This window comes from Pseudorasbora parva, chromosome 19 (assembly GCF_024679245.1).
Source record: "Pseudorasbora parva isolate DD20220531a chromosome 19, ASM2467924v1, whole genome shotgun sequence".
Classification (NCBI taxonomy): Eukaryota; Metazoa; Chordata; class Actinopteri; order Cypriniformes; family Gobionidae; genus Pseudorasbora; species Pseudorasbora parva.
In genome coordinates, this window is record NC_090190.1 from 39,504,414 (window position 1) to 39,522,293 (window position 17,880).

Below are 17,880 nucleotides of genomic sequence, written 5' to 3' on the forward strand. Positions count from 1 at the left end.
GTAAAACAAAAAAAACAAAAAAATCTGCTAACAGCTCTAATACATATTTAAACATTACATTACTATAAAAATGTAAATAACCTTTTTTTATATAAATATCTGTAAGTACTGATAGAGATTAAAAAGTAAAAAATGTCAAAATATTATACAAAATATACATGTCATTTTTTAATGGTTTTTAAACACTGGTAGAATTGTTATTGACAATACCAAATAAAAAGATATATTAGAAAATTACATAAATGTAAACAAATATATATGTGTAAAATACATAAAGATATTTAAACTAATTCAACCCACATAAAAATATATATTTTGATAAGAAATGTTATATATATATATATATATATATATTAAGTTAATATTGTGTAAACACTTTTACTAACAGCTCTAAAACATATTAAAATATTACATTAATTTTAAAATGTAAATACATTTTTATAAATACTTTTTTATATTAAATATTGGTGTAAAATATTTTAATAATTTAGAGTAAATATTGTGTAAAATACTGATAGAGATTAAAATAAATTCAACCCACTTGCCAAAGAAAATGAAAAAAAGTTACAAATTCTAATTATTATACAAAATATACATATCATTTTAAATTTTGTTAAACACTGGTAGAAATGTTATTGACAGTACCAAATAAAATTAATTATTAAAATATTACATAAATATAAAATTATAAATAACAAAAAAAAATATTTTGAGTAAATATTGTGTAAAAATACAGACAGATATTTCAAACAACATATATAAAACACTTTTAGAAATTTGAAATAATAATATTAAATAATTGTTTGTTTTTTTACTATTAAAATATTACATAAATATAAAAGTATAAATAACAAACAATTTTGATTAAATGTTCTCGTCAAGTGAAGATATACACTATGATTGACTTTTTAATCAAACTTGGCCACCGAAATGATTAAAAAGCAGATTTAGATGATTAGTTCTGTATATTTAGCTATTTTTAATAACCCCAAAGCGTTTTGACTTCTTCTGGAGATGTTCAAGGTTTAACTGTTGCAGTCAGACTGACCCTTCTACATCAAATATGAGTTTGCATCACCCATGAAAGCTAAAGCAACTGGATTTGAGCCTCATTCATAGCCCTGATGATTAAATTCACGCCTCTTTCTTCTAAAAATACTGAACCGCACGGTTCCCCGCCGGGAAACACTAACACGATTTCTCATGAAGTCTCTGAAAAATTATCACTGAACACGGACGCAGGTCTGAACACAAACACTGACTCAGAGTTACTCTTCTCTATCATACACCGTTTGACATTTACACCGCTCGAGGCGGAGCACAGTAGCGCTTGAAAACAATAGTCAGCCTGATATCAGTATCTGAAGGCCACCGGGAGTCTATGGGAGTGTCTAATGAGAAACTACCTCCTAAATATACACGTCTGCACTGATTTGGGAGGAAATGGTGAGACTGTTGGCGTTTAATAAAAGGTTAAAAAAAGCCTTTCTCTCTTCTCACTAGCAGGAGGCACATTTTAATGTTAAACACAGCTGCCAACACACCGGTAATTACCCAGGATGCACTGCACTGCGAGGTTAATTTATCGCCTATGGGTGTGTTATACATCACACAGGGGTCATTGAATTACACTCACACACACATATATTAAATATACACATGCACAGACATGCATACACACAGAAAAGCTCATTATCGTGTTGCTTTTCTGTGTTTCCTTCCTCATCTCGCATCATCCCACAGCCTCGTTCTCCTTATTTGGGTTTCTTTAATTAAATACAAACACTGAAGACGCTTCAGTGAAGATGTTTAAACTTCTTCTCTATAAAAAGAGGTTATATATCACTCTGGATGTCTCGGAGAAGGTTTTTTTCCAGTCGAACACTAGACTCGGGAGTCTGGGAATTTGCATTGAGGTCATAAAGGACCTCACCTGACCTTCAGAAACGAAACACACACACACACACACACACGCGCGCGCACACACGCGCACACACACGCGCGCGCGCACACACACACACACACACACACACACACACACACACACACACACACACACACACACACACACTATCAGCCCTCCGCCAGCATTACACCGTGTGCAAATGCACTCATGAATAATTATGCTTTTGCCAGAATAAAGGGAGTAAGTGTAAGCCCCACTCGGTGCGAGTCAATCGGTTTTGCATGCAGCCTCAGAAACTTGGCTTGAACTGCAGCGGTGTAACTTCACCTGGAGGCACAAACTCCACACAACAGAAAGCAAAAGAAAACCCCGTCGGCTTTAAGACACAGAGCATTCCAGGAGCATTCACGGACAGAGTCGTCCTGACACGCCACGCTGTGAAATAACTGACAGCTGGAATGCTTTATGAGTGAATCTGACCAAATGATGGGAGTAATGTTACCTGCGCTGATACTCTAGTCCTGAAGTACTCAACAATAAACCAAAGGTTATTTAGCCGACTAGTTCCGGCTGGTAAGAGAACGCCATAATTACACCGCAAGGAGTATTACTATAGATATTTATTCATGTAGATTTAATAGCTTAACGAAAAAACCCTTTTCTGAGCAGTTATTACCAAAATAAAAAAAAAGGATATCTATCTATCTATCTATCTATCTATCTATCTATCTATCTATCTATCTATCTATCTATCTATCTATCTATCTATCTATCTAGTCTTCAATTGATCGTTGGTCATATTATATTAATATATATATATACATATATATATATATATATATATATATATATATATATATATATATATATATATATATATATATATATATATATTATACATTTATTAATACATATATTAGCATTTGTAATATATAGATATATATAATAGCCTGACAAGCCAGACCCACATCAAGATGTTTGGTCTGGAAACTCACCCATGACAGCTCAATCTGAGGGGCGGATAAACGGTTGTCTTTCAAACTCCCTCTGCACGCGATAGGATAGCGCTACACCAACCAGAGCAATGAAGGTGAAGCAGAGCTCGCTGACAGATTAAACATTCGCCGTATCCGGTCGGCTAAACTCTGAACACATCTTCCCTTCTTAAGAATGACTTCAGTGCCGTTCTTTGTTCTTTTCTCAGAGAAAAGCTTAACTCCAAGTCTTCCAGAGTCGCGGTCAAAGCTGATTCGAAAGACCGCCGTCGTTCGCCAGTTTCTGTGTTTACTAGAAGAACGCAAACGCAACTCGGCCGTCGTTATTATGACCACCGACTCTATACATGATGTGATTGGCCCGGCCAGATTGTGAGGAATACAGCTCAGATAGGAATTGAGAGTTACTAGACGACACTAGCGGGCAGATTAAATTTGCTGCCGCTAGGGTGCGTCTAGATTTCTAGGCTATATATATACTATTTAAAGATATATTTATTAAATGTAAAAATAATATACATTTCAAATATTAATTTCTAACAATTTTTGTATTATTGTTGTTATATATATATATATATACTCAACTATAAAGTTTTTTATTTAATATAAAATATTCATTATATTAAATATATTTAACATTCTGACATTTATATTTAAATATTTATGCTGTTTAAATTTTTGACATTTATATTTATATTTCATATACTGTGTGTGTGTGTGTGTGTGTGTATATATATATATAGATAATGATGTTAAAATAGTAAGATAAAAAATTACTTGTATGAGGATACTTTTATATATATATATTCCTGCATTATTTCCCACTTAATACTCAATTTCACATCGAAATGCTTCAGATTACGCAGGTGACATGCCTTTCAAATTTCATTCACTAATGTCAATCATAAATTCCTCCTGTGAAGTGTCAGGTCACTCACCCGCCTCTTTGCTCTCCGTCGCCCCCTGGTGCTCGTCCAGACGCAGGTCACTCAGAAGGTGCTCCAGGATCTTATGGGGCGTCCCGGACACCACCACGTACCTGTCGGACAGAGCAGAAGAGGAAGAATCGCATGGGTACTCTTCATCAGAGGAGGAACATGTAGAGCAAGAGCCGCTCCACCGCTGTCTGTTGAAGACATAATCATCCTCCTCCTCCTCATCTTCATCATCATCATCATCGTCAATGAAACGAAAATGAGGAATATTAAACGTGGGAATATCATCGTCATCCTCCAGGCTGCTGCTGTATTCCCAATCTCCATCTTCATCATCATCATCATCCTCTTCGGCTTGCACAAGCGTGACGGGTTTAAGTTTCACAAAAGTCTCGTCGTCCATTCCAGCAGGGACATGTGTGCTGCGTCCTGCCCGACGCAGGCGTCCGTTTCAGGGCTGGAGAGAGGACAGACTCCCCCGTGTGCAACCTTGCAGCAACCTACAAACAATATCTGTGCACAAAACCCTCGCAGTGTGAGTGTGTTTACATGCACACGCAAGTTTTAGGCTGTCGAAGGGCTGCGGTCCCTCCTCGAGCCCTGCTGACGGCGTAATGAGGAAGCAAACATCAGGAATGTGTTAGGAAGAGAGAGAAAGACACTGATTGGAGGATGAAATGTGCTTAAAGATATGTAAAGAAAAGGGGAGGGGTAGATAAGGGGGCGTGGCCTCACCTCTTATCACCATCGTCGTCTTTGACTCCGGCCGTTTGGGGAGACGCAGGATCTGACGGGACTCGCTGGAGGACCAACACGTCCTGACCCCTCTCCTTCAGACAGACGCGCACCACACTTTCCCCCTGCGCCTGAGAGATCGACACAATCACTCACTGATTCACAGATTACACAGCAAACACTCTGTTATCATCGTTACCGACTGAATCATTTGACTCAACAGAATGAATCAATTATGAAAGATTCATTACTACTTCTCTTAAGAAACACTAGGGTGAATGTGAAGATCTTCAGTGAACAGTGACTTCAATTTAAACCTGTTCCACCTAAACGCTTAACATTTGAGTAATATAGCACACAAGAACTTCTTTTAATGTTGTTTATATGAAAGTTTCTTGTCATTTCTGGACATTCGTGTCATATTAATTATAATTTTTTTAAAAGAGCAGTTCAGATATTCTTCATATATTGTCATTTTGTGTTTAGGAATTTAAACAGGTATGGGATGACATTAAGATGAGTAAGTGATGACAGGTTATATAGTACAGTAAAACAGTATTCATGTCAATACTGTAATTCATATCTAGTGAAATATCAAAATCATTCATTCTCAAACTACGCACACTGTAAAAACAGATTGAGACTATTCAAAAACACATCACATGTGATCAAAATGTCACGTTACACACACAAAGGAAAACTGGTGCGAGGACTCAAGTGCAGAAAAATGATAATTTATTATAAAATAAAACAAACTCAAAACAAAACCCACAAGGGGGGAAAAACACATAATCATAAAACATAAACCAAAGACTCAAACATACCAAAGGAATGACGGGGAACCGGGAGACGTAGACGAGACATATACAACGATCCGACCAAGACTGACAAACACAAGGAGCTTATAAAGGGAATATATCAAAAGGGAATCAGGGAACACAGGTGGGGCCAATAAACACTAATCAGATAACAAGGGGGAGGGAACTGACAGGGACACGAGCACATGCTCAACATAACAAAACCCACAAGTGCACACAAGACAGGACAGGCATGTGACATTACCCCCTCCTTAAGGAGCGGCTACCAGACGCTCCACTAGGGACGGGAGGGACAGACCCGGGTGGGACGGGAGGGACAGACCAGGGAGGGACGGGAGGGACAGACCAGGGAGGGACGGGAGGGACAGACCAGGGAGGGACGGGAGGGACAGACCAGGGAGGGACGGGAGGGACAGACCAGGGGGGCACGGGAGGGACAGACCAGGGGGGCACGGGAGGGACAGACCAGGGCGGGACAGACCAGGGCGGGACGGGAGGGACAGACAAAGAAGGTACAGACAAGGGAGGGGTAAACAAGGGAGGAACGAGGAAAACAAAAAGTTCAGGAGGCCATGGTGGCCCACAAAGTTCGAATGGCCAGGGCGGCCCACCGAGTTCGGGAGGCCCACCAAGTTCAAGCGGCCGGGGCGGCCCATAGAGTTCAGGCAGCCAGGGCAGTGCGGGTAGAGCAGGGCGCCAGGGAGGCGTGGTGAGAGCAGGGCGCCAGAGAGGCGCGGTGAGTGCAGGGGGCGCCAGGGAGGCGCGGTGAGAGCAGGACGCCTCAGTGGCGCAGGGAGAGCAGGACGCCTCAGTGGCGCAGGGAGAGCAGGACGCCTCAGGGGCGCAGGGAGAGCAGGACGCCTCAGGGGCGCAGGGAGAGCAGGACGCCTCAGGGGCGCAGGGAGAGCAGGACGCCTCAGGGGCGCAGGGAGAGCAGGACGCCTCAGGGGCGCAGGGAGAGCAGGACGCCTCAGGGGCGCAGGGAGAGCAGGACGCCTCAGGGGCGCAGGGAGAGCAGGACGCCTCAGGGGCGCAGGGAGAGCAGGACGCCTCAGGGGCGCAGGGAGAGCAGGACGCCTCAGGGGCGCAGGGAGAGCAGGACGCCTCAGGGGCGCAGGGAGAGCAGGGCGCCTCAGGGGCGCAGGGAGAGCAGGGCGCCTCAGCGGCGCAGGGAGAGCAGGGCGCCTCAGCGGCGCAGGGAGAGCAGGGCGCCTCAGCGGCGCAGGGAGAGCAGGACGCCTCAGCGGCGCAGGGAGAGCAGGACGCCTCAGCGGCGCAGGGAGAGCAGGACGCCTCAGCGGCGCAGGGAGAGCAGGACGTCTCAGGGGCGCAGGGAGAGCAGGACGCCTCAGGGGCGCAGGGAGAGCAGGACGCCTCAGCGGCGCAGGGAGAGCAGGGCGCCTCAGCGGCGCAGGGAGAGCAGGGCGCCTCAGCGGCGCAGGCAGGGCGTTGGGGAAACTTCTCCAGTCCAGCAGTATCCACCGGCACTGGGACCACTAGAATACGATCTGCTGGCATTGGGACCACCGGAACATGATCTGCCGGAACTGGGACCACCGGAACACGATCCACCGGCACAGGGACCACCGGAACACGATCCGCCGGAACTGAGACCACCGGCACACGATCCACCGGAACTGGGACCATCGGAACTGCCTCCGGGGCTTCGGATAAAGCCCTGTGCTCCTTCCACGCATGCAGGACTGCCACCACAAAGCATCCCATCACAGCCCTCCAGGCCGTTTCCGGACTCGGGACCACCGGAACGGAGTCCACCGGCACAGGGACCACCGGAACACGATCCACCGGCATAGGGACCACCGGAACACGATCCACCGGCACAGGGACCACCGGAACACGATCCACCGGCACAGGGACCACCGGAGCACGATCCACCGGCACAGGGACCACCGGAACACGATCCACCGGCACAGGGACCACCGGAGCACGATCCACCAACACAGGGACCACCGGAGCACGATCAACCGGCACAGGGACCACCGGAACACGATCCACCGGCACAGGGACCACCGGAGCACGATCCACCGACAGAGGGACCACCGGAGCACGATCCACCGGCACAGGGACCACCGGCACAGGGACCACCGGAGTTGTGGATGACACCCTGTGCTTCTCCCAAGCATGCAGGACTGCCACCACAAAGCCTCCTATTACAGCCCTCCAGGCCATGTCTGGACTCAGGGCTCCCGGACTCGGGACCCCCGGAACTGGCACCGAGGGAGGCCTTCTCTGCTGAGTCCTCATAGTAAGGTCGGATCGTTCTGTCACGTTACACACACAAAGGAAAACTGGTGCGAGGACTCAAGTGCAGAAAAATGATAATTTATTATAAAATAAAACAAACTCAAAACAAAACCCACAAGGGGGGAAAAACACATAATCATAAAACATAAACCAAAGACTCAAACATACCAAAGGAATGACGGGGAACCGGGAGACGTAGACGAGACATATACAACGATCCGACCAAGACTGACAAACACAAGGAGCTTATAAAGGGAATATATCAAAAGGGAATCAGGGAACACAGGTGGGGCCAATAAACACTAATCAGATAACAAGGGGGAGGGAACTGACAGGGACACGAGCACATGCTCAACATAACAAAACCCACAAGTGCACACAAGACAGGACAGGCATGTGACACAAAAACAATCAGGTTGGCATGCAAATATATTTCACAGAGTGTGTATTTCTGTCACCACATCCGACAAGTTTCGGCTTGCATAGTTGTCACAACTTTCTCACTTTCTGATTCAATTAAGCCACACGCCATTAGGGAGAATCGAGTCACATTCATACCGGAGAATAAACACAAATTACAAGGACTTGCTCATATTTAAATGTCATATTTAAAACGTAAATAATGTCAAATAAGTAGTTATTGGTGGTTGTGGAATTTGGAAAAACTCCAAAATCAAACCCACAGAAAAGCTTCATCAATACAGCCTGTTCATGTTTAGTCCTGAACAACACACTCGCTTCAAATCAATTCTTGCTAAATGATCTATGAATTTACAAATGAATCAAACTGGATACTCAATCAGTGTTCGCTGATGCTCTAAATAACATTTCAGTGACACATCTGACGTGTGTGTTTATTTGCATGAGTTTGTGTGTGTGTGTGTGTGTGTGTGTGTGTGTGTGTGTGTGTGTGTGTGTGTGTGTGTGTGTGTGTGTGTGTGTGTGTGTGTGTGTGTGTGTGTGTGTGTGTGTGTGTACTTTTAGACGTGTCTGGACAGCAGCTTTTGAGGAAGATGAAAGCCAGGAAAAGGATTAAGAATATCTGAAATGTCTCACATCAACACACACACACACCAGCCGGATTCACAGGTGTGAATCATAATACACACATTCAGACACACAGTGGTTTGCTGCACAAAACAAAGATGGCACATCCGACACTTCTTACCCGGCTCTTATTACAGTCTTTTGGCGCTGCAGGTGTAAATACTTTAAATACTATATACTATAGAAAAAACATGTTTTACTCTGAAATAAGGCCATATGGCATTTAATAATTACATATAATCACAATTTAGCTATAAAATCAAGCAATGAATTTGATTCATCAGTGCTGTATTCATATTTCTGTGGCAACCATGAAGAGAAAGTTCAAAATAACAGCATTTATTTAAAATAGAAAGACATTAAAAATGTCTTTACTGTCACTTTTGGTAAATTTAATGCATCATTGTTGAATAAACATATTAATTTCTATCTAAAACAAAACTTTCTGACCCCAAAATTAAAAAAAGGCAGCTACTGAAATTATACTGCTCTGAAAAAAGCTGTCATTTCAAATCAAACACACACACAAATATCAATATTGATTTTTGTTTTGTTTAGCTACATCCGTTTTTTTATTTTTGTGTTAATAAATCACAGTAATTTTAGATATGATATCAGTCCAGGTGTCTTTAATAAATCTGTTGAACATCTGCTGTTTGAGTCAGCACTAAAACAGGTCTTTCATCAGACAGATGTGTGGCGGAGTGTGTGTCGAGCGTACGTCCGCTGAAATGACTCATTGACTGAAATGATTCATTGACTGAGCACCTTCACAGGTGAGTGAGATCATAAGCTCCGCCCATGCTGTCTGTCTGGGAGCAGGTGGGCGGAGTCAGACAGGTGATGACATGATCTAATGCAGGACTTCAAACTGGGTCATCTAAACAAACTGCCTGCAGTTACACCTGCAAGTGTGTGTGTGCGCAAACTTTAATAACATTTTGAAAGACATGAGAGTTGCCCTTTATTTTACAGCACCTGTAGCTACTTACCAAAGACAGTACTGGGTAATATAAGGTTAATACATGGGTTAAAGACACCATGAAATCAAAATGGAAATGTTTTGGCTTTTAGTATGAATACGTTAGCCTTACTATTATCAGATTTTCTGTCCAATCAAATGCTCTTTAGAATCTGGAGCCCCGCCCCCTACATTATAAACATTCCACATTTCTGTGTTCTCAGGTTGCACTACTTGCAAATAAACACTAAAAAAACATCTGATTGTGTGACAATTCTTGCTTTTTGCACATCGTACTGTTATTACTTCTTGTCCGTGGTTGCGCCTCCAAGCATGAAAGCGGTGGAAAGTTAATCCATTTTCGACATTTCCCATGGTGATAATGTGTTGCGCTGTTACACCCCAAAATGCAGCAACGGTTTACCATAGTTGAAATAACGCCAAAATAATCAAATTAAGACACACGACTGAGAGGGAGTACGTCTATAAACAGTGCACAGTAGTCCGAGTAGTAGTAAAGGATGCCATCAACATGGCCGCCACGCCAAGTAATGACGTCATGACGCCCAAGCCCTATAGGCATACGGGGTCCGCGGGTTATGAGACGACCCACATCACTAGTTCAGGGCTATCAGGATTGTCATGTCAACAAATGTACACGCGATGGCATCCCCTGTTGTAGGATGGCAGCTTACGACAGTTGTTGAGGACATTATTTTTTCCAAACTGTAGGGGGACCCCGAGAGCAAAAGTAGCCAAGTGCGGCTTTAACCCAGCATTTTTTAGAGTGTGGTTTCACAATTGTTTCACGTTAGTGTCAGTGAACCACCACAGCCCTGGTCCAGAGACAAATGAAAATATTCAGTAAAACTGCTTTGAAATGATACCTATTGTGAAAAGCACTAAATACATGTGAACTGAATTGACCATTAGCAATTTTAAAAAGAGGACAAGTCTTTTCCCAATCCAAGTTCCTTTCTTCAACATCCTCCAACTAAACCATTTAAAAATCCATTGAAATGTAAGAAATATCTGTGCTCAGACACACACTGACCCCTGTACATGACATCAGTGAAATGCTATCGACGTAACCTTGTTAAAACTGCCCACAGGCATTGAAAACCCTGGACAAAATGTTCTGGAACGTGTTCACTAAAATATACAAAATCCATTAGCAATTCAAACTCAGACGTACACGGCGCTTCCATCCCCGAACGACCTTCAGTGGAGAGTGCGCTGGCTGTCTCGGGCCTCAGAGGCCGTGAGCGATGATTGGTCATTTCAGCCGGCCTCCCACAGAGTGAAGGATGCTGGGCCGCCGCAGGAGTCGCCTGTCAATCAGCAGACCGCCGGGACGGGAAACAGATGGATTATCTGCACTCAGACAGACAGACGGACACGTGGGGTCCAAAACATGACCTCTGACCTCTCAATCAAGCTGGGGTTTCGCTGTTACTTAACCGGAATAGCCGTTCCAAAAAAAACCTCTGAACATTTTAAAAATAAACTCCAGTCTGACCGCAAATTATTCAATCCGGAACAAACATGGAATGTTTTCCCAAACATTCCCTAAACACTCCAAAATAAGCACGGATATCAGATCCTGCGCAGCTTCTCCCTGCAAATGTGTTTACGTTAATAACGTTAATAGGATTTTCCTGCAGTTACGTAATTCCACAGAAACACACATACATTAACAAACACACGGCCAGATGCTGCTGGGAAAAATGTTAGCGATGCAAACGATAACAAATAGTTTATCTGCGGCGGCCGTATTCCTCTCGAGCCTTTCCAAAATCAACCCGCGCCTCTCTGGGGAGCTAATGCACTAAAGAAAGCTGCACTTGGAGTCAACACACACACCGGCATTTCAATGTCAGATTTTGGCCATAAAAGCCTGTCTGCTCATGAAAAATACATTTTTTTTATAATCAAGCTGGCGGTGAGAGCATTACGCAACATGTCTTCGGTACATTGTGAACGTCTGAATGAGTTCTCACAGGATCTGCAGGCGCGTACTAATAATAAATAAAGTATGCTTTCAGAGCATGTGGTGATGGATTGGCTACTGGAAAGTACAACAGGTCAGTTTGGCGTCATATTTGACCAGAGAAGGATGAGACTGACCCAATCAGAGATATAATGAGGGCTCAGCGCTCACCCAGAACCATCAGCTAAACCAGATTATATCATAACCACATCACATTACAGCACGCAGACGAAACCAGACCTTCCCATCCTCCAGTTCCTGTCGGAGAACCCCACCCCTCCCTCTCCGGGATATCACCTGACCTCCTCCAAACCCTCTCTCGCTCTTTATGTTTGCATGTATACATTGTGCAGATGCCTTTATCCATTGTTTTGTTGTTTTTATTAATTGTTTTCAACAATGGCTGCGTTCACATGCACACCAGTGAGCTGATTACTCACAAATATCAGCTTATTGAAATAATCAGTTTTCCCCGTTTACATGCGAACCAGTAAACGGACAAAGCAAATAACCCACGTTTACATGACTTTATTAAAAAAACGGGTTATTTCCTTGTAGTGACGTCAAAAATAATGATCTGACTCTGAGTTTTCCAAATGTTTCGTCATTTGTGATGTTAATAAAGCGTGTGAGCGGGAGATTTACGGCTCATATTATCGCTCATCAGTTCCAGATGCAGCGTTTAGACTGAACCTCTTCTACTTCTGCTGCATGAGATGAGAACACATCTTTACAATTTTCTGGGTCTTAAAAGAGTCTGCGTTTGTGATATATGTCCTTATTTCATGTAAAACGCTCGCTCTGTCTGGATGCGTTTTAGGGTGCGTTCACACTTGTAGTTCAGTTAGTTTGGTTCGTTTGGTCCGGACCAAAAAACAAAAACAAAACATATAGTCCTGATCCGCTTAGCGTTCACACGGGCATTTTTAACAGCGAACCTAAAGTTACCGAACCAAAGGCATAGGGAGACTCTCACAACCTGATTGGTCGGCTTATATGACGTAGGAGCTCTTTACCGAACATTCAAAACAATGCTGTGTGCTGATTAAACGCCACCATTTTATGCGTGTACATATGGCATTATTTGTACCCGCTGAGAACTCATGAAGAGCTCATAAAATGTTCAAAACATTCAAAACAGCTCCAGGATTTCCTCCGTTGTGCAGAAAAGAGACGGCCGTTCTGTCGTCCGAACCGAATAATAATGGGCAACACAGGTCCTTTAATGAGAATTACCAGGTGTGATTTTTGTGCGTTTTCTCTAGCATTTTCGAAACATGCTCGTCGGACCAAATATTGATGAGGCTCTTCCTCGTTGCTCCACGTTTGCCCTCTAACTTTAAAGTTATTTATTTTGGATACACCGATCTTTCCGCGTCGTCAAATCAGCTGACTATGCGTCACATCTTGTGACATTACGTCCTGTTTTTGGTCCGTCTACATGTCTTTGGTCCGTGTTGCGTTCATATATCAATCGAACCGCACCAGAGTTCGTTTGGAAGCGGACCGAGACCCATGTTTTTAGCGGTCTCGGTCCGCTTGTTTGGTGCACACAAGGGTTCGGATGGCAGCGTTCACATATGTTCAAATGAACCGCACTAAAAAAGCAATCGCACCAGGGATTGTTTTAATCGAACCAAACATGACAAGTGTGAACGCACCCTAAATCTGCTCTAAGTTTGCGTTTGTCACCTATCGCGCATGCGCACTTCAATAAGTCGACAGAAAGCAGGTTAATGCGTTTACATCCATCGCGAAATAAGAGTCAGAGGCAAAAAACGACCTGTCCCGACCGGTTTATGCTTACGCCGTTTATGACCTTACGCCGATAAAAGAAAACGGGTTACCGCGTTTACATGACCATGTTCATTGTCGGCTTATTGGGCATAATCGGCTAAAAAACGTGCATGTAAACGCACCCGCTGATAATAATCAGATGTTTCTTGAGCAGAAAATCATGAGAATGATTTCTGAATGATCATGTGACACTCATGCTGAATATATTGAAAATGTCTATTTTAAATCACAATAATACTTCCCAATATTACTGTTTTACTGTATTTTTGATCAAATAAAAGCAGCCTTGGTGAGCAGAAGAGACATCTTTCAACGTTAACATCTTCCCAAGTCTCTTTTGTTAATGTTTTAGAAGAGGAAAGCGTCACGGGTGTGAGCTGATGAGGGGGGACACGAGCAGGTGTGTTAAACTACAGGCGTCACTAATGACAGTTCTCAAGCAGCGGTGTGTGTTTAAGCAGCGCCTCCACCTGTCCTGCGGGTCAGCGGTTGACGTTCGTTTCTCACGCTGGGTGGAGAAGCTGTCCGCAGATCTCGCTGACGCACAGCACTCCGCAGAGAGGAAAGGAAAGGCGAGAGGAAGCACTCTGTGTTCCTTTCCTGTGTTTCAGCACACAGAGTGTGTGATAGTGTGTGCTGCTTTGTTTCCTTGATTATGCCAAAAAGTTGCAGAGAAAACTCCCATGTTCCTGGAAAAACCAAAGCACATGATCTTTACCCTAAACAATGCAACAGGACCAAAACACCCCAAACACACACACACAGACTCCACCTAAGACCGCAGCACAACCTTTGGTCTCCGTGCAGGACCCGGGAAAGGAAATCCCATTATATAACCCTGGGAATGATTTGATTACAAAAGCTGCATAAAGATCTTTTTAGGAAATAGATGTATGAACGAATGTCTAATCCAGGCGCTGTGTGTGTCTCCAGACATCACCCTGGCTAACGTAAGGCCTCTCTGGAGTCTGAGATAAAACCAAATGTCATGAACGGGGAAAAGAAACAATGCGGCACTTCTGTCCAACGCAAACATGAGCTGGATTATGTCAATACACTTTTTGGCATTTTTGCTGCCGATAATGTGTGTAATGGAAGGCTAGGAGTGCCACTGTAATATAAAATGAAGGAATCAATAGTCAATTTATCAATTCAACATTAATAGCCAGATGTGGCCTGTAGAAAGCAGTTAAATGCCCCCAAAATTCAAGACATCAAAAATGCCTCATATTTATATCATGAGTTAAGCAATATCACACAAGAGCTGTTTTTGTCCCGAATAGCACGAGTGCAAATGTGATATTGATGTTGTATAGCAGTTCAATAAATATATGTTAATATTGTGTTATATTTTAGACATTATCGTGACATAATCATATTTTAGACATAATCACTCAATTTTGCCAATGAAAATATTACAGCCAGAGCCACAGGGTGTTTTGGTGTAGGTTCATGTTTCATGTTTTTAGGTTTTCATGTTCACTGTCATGTTGTCATGCACTTCCTGGTTTCGTCATGTGTTCCCGTGTCATGTGACTCAATGCCCTCATGTGTTCTCGGCTGTGTCCCAATTTAGGGGCTGCATCCTCCTAAGGCCGCATTTGAAGGCCGATTGCGTCACCGCAGAGCGACGAGGCTGTCCCAATTCGAAGGAGCCTTCTAATGCGGCCTGCCGTCAGTGTTGCCAAGTACGCGGTTTTCACGCCGAATTGGGCTACTTTTATGTTGTTGTTGCGGGTAAAAAAATATTTCCACGGGTTGGTTTTCAACCTTGCAAGTACGATTTCGGCGTTCCACCATCCCCAAACGCACAAATTCAGGGGAGAATTTGGCCGCTCAATGGAGACAATTGCATTGGGAGTTTTGGGTTAGTTTTGTTGCAGAGACCTGGCAACCCTTTCTCCCCGGAACGCGAAGGATAGAACGGATTCTCCGCAGCCTAGCCCATCCCACGGCAGAGGAATACAAATATAAATGTAAGTATTGTGTTTTAATTTACTCAAATAACCAACGAAACGTGTTAAAAACCTGGGGTCTTTATTTCTTAACGTGAACTTGACGCCTGCGTTACCACTGCGGCTTTATCCTTAGGTTTGTTTTGTTTTATGGAGCAGTTATAGCAGACAGCTTTATTAAAATAAGGGCAGCAAATTAGTATTTATTTACCCGCCCGAAAAACTCGGCCAGTGTGGATTGACACTGATCACTCTGTCGGGGTTTATTCTGCGATAGGCTGGGTGTACATAATCCTTTACTTATAGCCCCCCTTATCCAGTTGATAACAATAGTCTATCATAAAAGCTGTGTCTACAAATGTTTTAACCAAATTTGAGTATCTAGAAATATAATTTCTGGAGTATTTTGTATACATGTATAATACATACAAAATGTATAGCTGCATCATATATTTAAAATTCCACCCCTGCCTTGCAGGTATACAAAAAAAATTGGGACAACTAAAAAAAATACATGTATGCAAGTTAATAGACATATCTTTGCTGACATGTATTGCTGTTGTGTTTGTTGTTTTTAACAGGAATGTTTATTTTCTCTGTATTAGGATTGCAAGTGTCCTGGGACAGGTGAGGGAGTGGAAAACTTGGCCATGTTTTGTCCTCATGAATGAGGTGTTGGGACAGGCATTCTAACCCTCCTCTCCTCATGGCCTTCACCCCTGAGGACCATGGGCGTCGCTAGGCCCATTTCAGAGCGACTTCAGCTTTTATTTGTAAATAAAAAGTTATTTCTCTGCATTGTTTATTTTTGTAATGCAAATTATTTTTTTTTAATGAAACCAATAAATTGCTTACATATTTGTCATGCAAGTTTTGTAAATGAAATCAATTATTCTGTTGGCTACATTTATTTTTGTCATGTCAATTAATTTGTAAATGAAACAATAAATTGTTCTAAAAAATTTTTTTACAGTACTTGTTTACAAGTATTTACAAGATAAGTTACGTTTAAGATGGGAAAAACTAAATAAAATGTTAAATGAACTGTACATAAAAAATAATGGAAGAAAGGGTTTTATGTAGACTATTATTGAGCAGGGTGGAGACCCTGGATGGGCTGCACAATAGAGACCCTGGTATAGCCTCTGTCAGCGGGACATCATCTGGGATCAGCGCATATTTCCACCTGTCCAACAGGTTTGCAGTGCTGACTCAGTTGACTGCTGCCATGTCGCTTAGATGTTTTCAGAAAGAGTGATGAATAAATTAAATGAACTTACATCCTCAAAATCAAACCATAACATATTTTAACATGCATAACTGTTCTATGAGCTGAACTCTGCAGGACAGCGGCCCTCCAGGACCAATGGTTCCTATCCCGGATCTTGAGACATATTTAAGTGTATTTTATTTTTGGATTCTATAATGTTCATGTTTTAAACAATATCAAAATCTAATACCCATGTATAAAAAGTCAGTTTTTCATACAATATTTGCCTCTGAGATTAAGTTTAAACTCAAATACAGAGTAAATATATTTTGTTGCAGCATTTGTAATGTTTAGCAACTGTGACAGCTGCCGTTGAAGAGTAGCAGTAACAAACTGAACTGCCTAACAACAAAACAACTAAAGATGTTCACTTCCGTCCATTTATGTACATAATAAAGAGTATAAACTACATAAACTCGCATGTTGGTTACACATTAGTTGACATTTGAATATTTATTGCATTTTTTATTTTTTTTATCATTAGATAAGGCTACTGGAGTAAAATGCTTACGTTTCATTTATGTGTAATCTGGCTTTCTTTTTTAAAAAAAATCTGACGTCGCGGCGCGCAATGAATTCTGGGGTTGGCAAGGCTGCGAAGCATCCATCCGAGTATCCTTCGTTTCACGGGAAAAGAAGGACGCATTTGCAGGCGTTGTTTTGAAGGAGCCTTCGAAGGACCTTTGAATTGGGACAGCCTTCGTCGCGCCGCGGTGACGCAATCCGCTATACCTTCCACTGTAAACAAGTCTCGGTGCGTCCTTTGAAGGCCGCGTCGGCCGCGCACTTCGAAGGACACAGCCTTCAGAGGACGCAGCCCTTGAATTGGGACACAGCTCTCATGTCATGCTGTCTTTAGGTGTGTTTGCCATCGGCTGCGGCTGGATGGATGCGATCGGCGAGAGTAGCCGAGTGCAGGCGGGGAGGAGCTGCAAACGGAGACGTGAAGTCGGACACTTTCTGCTTCCCGTGGTGACGCTTGCACTGCGTTTGCAAACTTTATCACAGCTGAAGTTAAATAAATGCAATATTTCTTAAATACACAGATGTTTCAAATTACATTTTCATTTATTTACTGCTTAATAAAGCGTCTATTTGGACAAGATTAAAGTTCAACATACACTATCAATGAAGTGTTGTCAACGGTTTTTATCAGTTTTAGTTTAATAAACATGACAATATAACATCGCGACTACATGACAAGAG

At 42.8% G+C, this 17,880-nt stretch overlaps 1 protein-coding gene across 2 annotated transcripts in view; it reads right to left on the reverse strand.

Moving 5' to 3' along the window:
• rapgef5a (Rap guanine nucleotide exchange factor (GEF) 5a) overlaps positions 1-17,880 on the reverse strand; it is a 94,919-nt gene that overhangs the window by 18,803 nt on the left and 58,236 nt on the right. For both annotated transcript variants that reach the window (XM_067425837.1, XM_067425836.1), the window contains exons 10-11: positions 4,572-4,702; positions 3,840-3,940 (exon numbers count right to left, since the gene is read on the reverse strand). In XM_067425837.1, the coding sequence (XP_067281938.1) occupies positions 3,840-3,940; positions 4,572-4,702 (232 nt within the window). The remainder of the gene's footprint in view (positions 1-3,839; positions 3,941-4,571; positions 4,703-17,880) is intronic.